This window comes from Alligator sinensis, unplaced genomic scaffold (assembly GCF_000455745.1).
Source record: "Alligator sinensis unplaced genomic scaffold, ASM45574v1 scaffold964_1, whole genome shotgun sequence".
Classification (NCBI taxonomy): Eukaryota; Metazoa; Chordata; order Crocodylia; family Alligatoridae; genus Alligator; species Alligator sinensis.
In genome coordinates, this window is record NW_005842680.1 from 150,183 (window position 1) to 155,778 (window position 5,596).

The 5,596-nt window shown below is 66.3% G+C and overlaps 1 protein-coding gene across 1 annotated transcript in view; it reads right to left on the reverse strand.

The window, feature by feature from the left end:
• MAP7D1 (MAP7 domain containing 1) overlaps positions 1-5,529 on the reverse strand; it is a 30,721-nt gene extending 25,192 nt beyond the window's left edge. The window contains 11 exon segments of the mRNA XM_025215860.1: positions 27-86; positions 884-1,095; positions 2,362-2,444; positions 2,779-3,003; positions 3,181-3,284; positions 3,643-3,800; positions 4,018-4,109; positions 4,238-4,408; positions 4,534-4,693; positions 4,864-5,024; positions 5,272-5,529. Coding sequence (XP_025071645.1) covers positions 27-86; positions 884-1,095; positions 2,362-2,444; positions 2,779-3,003; positions 3,181-3,284; positions 3,643-3,800; positions 4,018-4,109; positions 4,238-4,408; positions 4,534-4,693; positions 4,864-5,024; positions 5,272-5,424 — 1,579 coding nt within the window. The 5' untranslated portion in view covers positions 5,425-5,529.
• Positions 5,530-5,596: the final 67 nt, after the last annotated feature.

The window sequence follows — 5,596 nt, forward strand, 5'->3', positions numbered from 1 at the left end:
CCCAGGGCCCCCGGGCGGAAGCCTACCAGCTGCCAGCGCGGTGCCGGCACGGACGGGCGGCCCCAGCGCAGGTACAGCTGCACTACCTGCGGGGGGCGGGGAGGAGGAGTCAGGAGCTGGGGGCAGCAGGAAGCCACCCTGCTCAGCCCTTGCAAGGGCAGCGTCACAGCCCCAGGGCAGCCAGGCCAGCACCATGCCCCCACCTGCTCTCACCCAGCACCCAGAGGCCATCTCCCACTCTGGGCACCACCTGGCACCACCACCCCTCTGGCCATGTGCCCCAGAGCCCGGGAGGCAACGTGGGGGGACCCCACCCAGTGACAGGGAGCCCAGGCACCACCCCACCCCCACCAACCTTGCAGCAATGTGGCCCTCTCCCCACATTGTGCCATGAATGCCCAGTGGCGCTCACCTCCTCACCATCCCGTGGCCCCCTGTTCTCCAGCACCACGGAGACGCTGAGGTTGGCACAGACAGGTAGGGTGGGGGGATCCAGGACCAGGTCCCGGTAGTGGAAGGAGGTGTAGGACAAGCCATAGCCAAAGGGGTAGAGCGGGGGCTCTGGCCCATAGTACCGGTACGTTCGCCCCACCATGGTGTAGTTCTCCATCGCTGGCACCTGCAGCCATGGGGCAGGTGAGGTCAGCCACAACCCCTGGCAACATGCTAGGCCAGGCCAAGGTGGCCCACCCAGGGGCCCACTGGCTGCAGGCATGTGGGGGGCATGGGGCTGGTCCCTGGCAGGGTCTGCACTAGGCTGTGCTGGCCATGGGCAACACCCCACTGCTACAGTGTGAGGCAGCCATGGCCCAGGGGGTGAGTGCCCTGGGGAGATCCTGAGCGATGTTGAGCCCAGCAGCAGGGCCAGGCCCATCGGTCTCACCTGGTGCATGCCAGCTGGCCATGTGGCTGGGAGCCGCCCTGCCGGGTTGGCCCCATCCTGGCCCAGCAGCACCTTGGTGACAGCAGTGCCAGCTGCCTGTGCTGGAAAGAAGCAGGCAAGGATGGCGTGCACACTGGGGTGGGTCTGGGCCCAGCTCACATCCAAGGGCCCGGCGTTGAAGAGCAGCAGGATGACGGGGCGTCCGGCAGCTGCAGGGATGATGGGAAAGAGGGGTGTCACATGATCTGGACGCTCCCTGCAACAGGGCCCAGGGACTCTGGGCTCAGCACAGACCCCTGTCCCTGCATGGGCTGGGTTGAGCAGGGCAGCACTAGGCAGCACCCCAAGCGCAGTCCCCTCCAGGCTCTGGGTGAATTGCACATCACCAAGGCCTCAGTCCCTGCAGGTTACCCTCCCTGCCCCTCCAGGGTCCTGGGAAGCCCCTGGTGGACAAAGCAGAGGCCCTTCCCCACTGGCCTGCCCCCCCTGGAGGCTGGGAGTGCCCCTAGGACAGGGGCAGGCAATTATTTTGGGCAGAGGGCCGCTTACTGAGTTTTGGCAAGCCATCGAGGGCTGAAGTAACAGAAAGCCCAGGGCACATTAATATTAATTTTCTAAAATTTTTAGGGGCCCGGTGGGCCAGATAGAATGGCCTGGTGGGCTGCATCCGGCCCCCGGGCCGCATTTTGCCCACCCCTGCCCTAGGAGCTTCAGCATTCTCCCTGCTCCCTTCCCCGTGCTGCCTCACCCTCGGCCACTGCGTCCTGCAGCAGCTGCAGCTGGTGCCCAGGCAGAGCCAGGTCCCTCCGGTCTTTCATCTCCGACTCCATGTTAATCCCTGGCAGAAACAGCTGAGGCTGTCAGCTGTCCCCTGCTGCCCCAGGCGCCCTGAGACCAGGCTGGGCAGAGCCTCTGGAAACAGCAGGATAGCCCTGGCCCCAGCCCCTACCACAGGCCCCTCCTGTGAAGGCATGAGGGGCCTGGCCTCTTAGCAGAGGCTCCAAGTCTGGCAACCTGTGGACCTCATCCTGGCCAAAGTTTCCTGGGGCTGAGAGCCGCAAGCCACAGAGGAGCTGCCTGTAAGCTGCACCCCCACCCCATGCCCACCTCTAGGGACAGAGGTCCCATCTATTGCACCTCCAGTACCTGTGCCCAGGCACACAATGACAATGTTGGCCCCCCGCACGGCTGCCTTCACCTCAGTGGGCACGTAGTGTAGGCACTGTGGTTTACGACAGCCAGCCGCAAAGCTGACATTGGCTGGCAGTGCCTCCAGGCCCCTCCTGCGTGGCATGGGAAGGACATGTACTGTGTTGCCTGGCCCTGGCCCTGGCCCTGGCAGTGGAGGGAAGGGGCATGGCCAGGAGCAGGAGCCAGGCAGTTTTTCAAACCATGGTGTCCACCCTGCATGACCCCTGCCCTAGCCAGACCTGCCCTGGGGGTGGTTGCAAAGCAGGGGGCAGCCTATGCCCTATGTGGGAGTGACGATGTACCGGGGGTCTGGGACGGGCGCATAGTCCCCAAACAGGACATGGGGGCTGTCAGCGAAGGGGCCGACCACCTGTGGAGAGAAGGAGAGTGGCAGGGAGGCTGCCTGCTTTGCCACGGGGCCCCCACACAGGGGAGTGCAGACTGGGGAGCACCAGGCACTGGCCACAGGATGTGCTGGCTGCACAGGGGCCAGGATGGGGATCATAGGGGACAGGCGGCACTGTCCGGCAGTCTGAATGGGGTTCGGGGCACCACTCTCTCTACTCTGCCCTTGTGGTGTCTGCCCATGGCCACAGGGAGCAGTGCATGCCCTGTGGGAGGGACTGAGGGTGCCCAGGGATCAGGCAGCCCCTGGTCCCCCGGCTCCTGGATCTCCCATGTGTGTCTGTGTGGGGGGTACTCACAGCAATGCGCCCGCCTGCCAGGTCCTGGGCCCGCAGGGGCAGCGTGTCCTCCACATTCTTCAGCAGCACCAGGGTCTTGATGGCAGCCTCCAGTGCCAGGGCCTGGTGGGCTGGGCTCTGCACGGTGTCCATGCCCAGTGCATGGTATGGGTTCATCTCAGGTGGGTCAAACTCCCCCAGCCGCAGACGTGTGTAGAAGAGTGGCCGCACTCGCGCCTTCACTGTCTGCAAGAACCCAGGGGCTCAGCTAGGGGCAACCACAGCTCCTCCTCACCCAGGGCCCCCTGGCCCCAGCTTGGTGCCTGGAGCAGCCTGAGGCCCCTGCCCCCAGGGCAGCCAGCACCTGGCACATCCTTGGTGCCATGCCTTCTGCTGGCACCACCTCTGCCCCATGGCTCCCACCTCCATGGTGATGTTGCCCTGGGCCACGGCCTCTGGTATGAGGGTGAAGATGTTCTTCCGCAGGCCGTAGGACAGCTCCAGGTTGAGGCCAGCATTCACTGCGGCTGCACAGTAGGAGGAAAGCAACACATCAGTCACCTAGGGCCCCCGTGAGCTCAGGCACCTGTGCAGCTCTTGTCTGGAGGTTCAAAGCCCTTCCCAGGGCTCCTGAGCCCTTGGAGGCTTATGGGGGAGGAGAGGTGGATCCCTGCCCCTGGGGAAACTGGGGCACTGAGCAGGGCGACATCTGTGCCAGGTGGTGATAGCTGGGGATGGGGCCCAGGCAACAACCCAGGCCACAGCCCACTACCTGGCCTCTGCTGCCCTGCGAGCCACTTCATGCCGACCTGCTCTCCCTGGGAACAGGCAGCAGCAGGAGCTGGAGCAGCAGGGCCCCTGGGACAGCCCCCGACTCCAGCTCACCGACAGCCGTCTCCAGGAAGCTGTGTGTGTAGTGGTGCCCCAGCAGGATCAGCTCCACGGCACCCTCGTCGCTCACCACATAGCCCTGGAAGCCCCACTCCTCACGCAGGATCCCCATCAGCAGCTGCTCATGGGCACAGGCCGGTACCCCGTTGATCCTGGGGGAGGGCGGGTCAGTGTTGAGCCACTGGGGGCAGCTCTGTCCCAGCACAGGACAGCGTCTGCCGGGCCATGGCCCCATCCCCGAATCTGCCCAGCCTCCCTCCTCCCCCGTGGGGGCAGCTTGTCCCCAGCACAGGACAGCGTCTGCCGGGCCATGGCCCCATCCCAGAATCTGCCAAGCCTCCCTCCTCCCCAGCCAAGCCCCGCTGGCACCTGTTGTAGCTGCACATGAAGCTGTAGGAGCCGGCACGGACACAGGCCTCGAACTGGGGCAGAAAGGTTGTTCTCCAGTCCAGCTCCCCCACCTGCAGGATGCCAGGGGGAGCAGCCTGGTCAATGTGGTCAGCCCTGCTGGCCCCTGGCCCTGGCCCAACAGCTCCCTAGTGCCACCCCTCCCCAGCCTGGCCTTGCCTGTCTGGACCCCCCCCCTCACCTTGGCGTCAAAGCTGTAGCGGGACACAGGCAAGTTCTCAGGCCCCCCATGCACGCTGAAGTGCTTGCAGCCTGCGCTTGCCTTGATGTACCGTGGGTGGGGGCCCTGCAGCCCCTGCACAAAACTTGCCCCCAACTCTGCACTCAGGAATGGGTCCTCCCCGTATGTCTCCTGCGGGATAGACAGGACACGTCCCTGTTATAGCCCTGTGGCCAGGACCTTCACTGGGGCTCCTGCCCCCGCACCCCACTCCTTGCTGCTGCTGCAGCTGGGACCCCGGGCCATGTGGCCCTCACCTGGTTGCGGCCCCAGAGCGGGTGACGCATGATGTTGAGCACGGGGCTGAAGCAGCTGAGGCCTGTGTGGTCACTGTATTTGCCCATGGCCATGAAATGGGTGTGCTTGGCTCTCACCTCAGTGGCTGTGGCATTGGCCACACGGTAGATCAGCTCCGGGCTGTGGGGCAAGGGGCACAGCTGAGGTGCCGGGGGCGGGGGGGGGCAGGCAGGGGGAGACCCAGAGCTAGCCTCTCCCCACCCCACAGAACCACAGCAGCTGCCCTGGAGAAGGGCAGGGGCAGAGCCAGCCTCCAGGCAAGGTACTGCCTGCCTAGCCCCCAGCCCTACCTGAAGGAGGCGGCCAGCCCCAGGGCCTGGGGGAAGGCAGTGGCCCAGCCGGGGGCCTCCCCATCGCCCCGCAGGCACTCCGTGTTCCAGTTGTAGGGCTGGATGCCCAGCCGCTCGATGCCCGGTGCTGGCCCGTTGCCCCCAGCACCACCTCTTGCCATCTGTGGGGCGGATGTGGGTGGGCATGGGGCAGCACGGGCTGTGGGCACCCTGTGACCTGCCCCACACGAGAGACGGGGCAGAGCCAGCAGGGGCAGCCAGCTCCTTCCAGACCCTGGCTGTGCATCCCACCAGGGTCCACAAGCTACCATGGCCCAACTCCTGCCCAGCCCCCTCCGCAGGATGCCCCAGTCTGCTGAAGGGCCAGGGGCCTCTCGGGACCCCCTGCCCACGAGCCCCCCACCCCACCTGCAGCACCATCTCCTCCAGGCTCAGCCGGCCCACGAGGTCGTCCAGCCGCTGGTCCCAAGGCAGGGAAGGGTCCTGGAAGGGGAACTGCTGCCCCAGGCCCAGGCCCAGGCCCACCCAGAGGAGCAGGGCCGCGGCGCGGGGCTGGGCCATGCTCACGGGACCCCGGACAGATCACGGGCTGGACAGAGGGAGAGAAACGGGCCCTGTCGGGTGGCGCCGAGCGGGGCCGCCCCTGCCCAGGCTGGGCCGCAGCTAGCTCTGGGCAGGGCAGGGCAGGGCGTGGGCGGCACAGCCCCCGCACCAAGCAGCGCGGAGCGGCGGG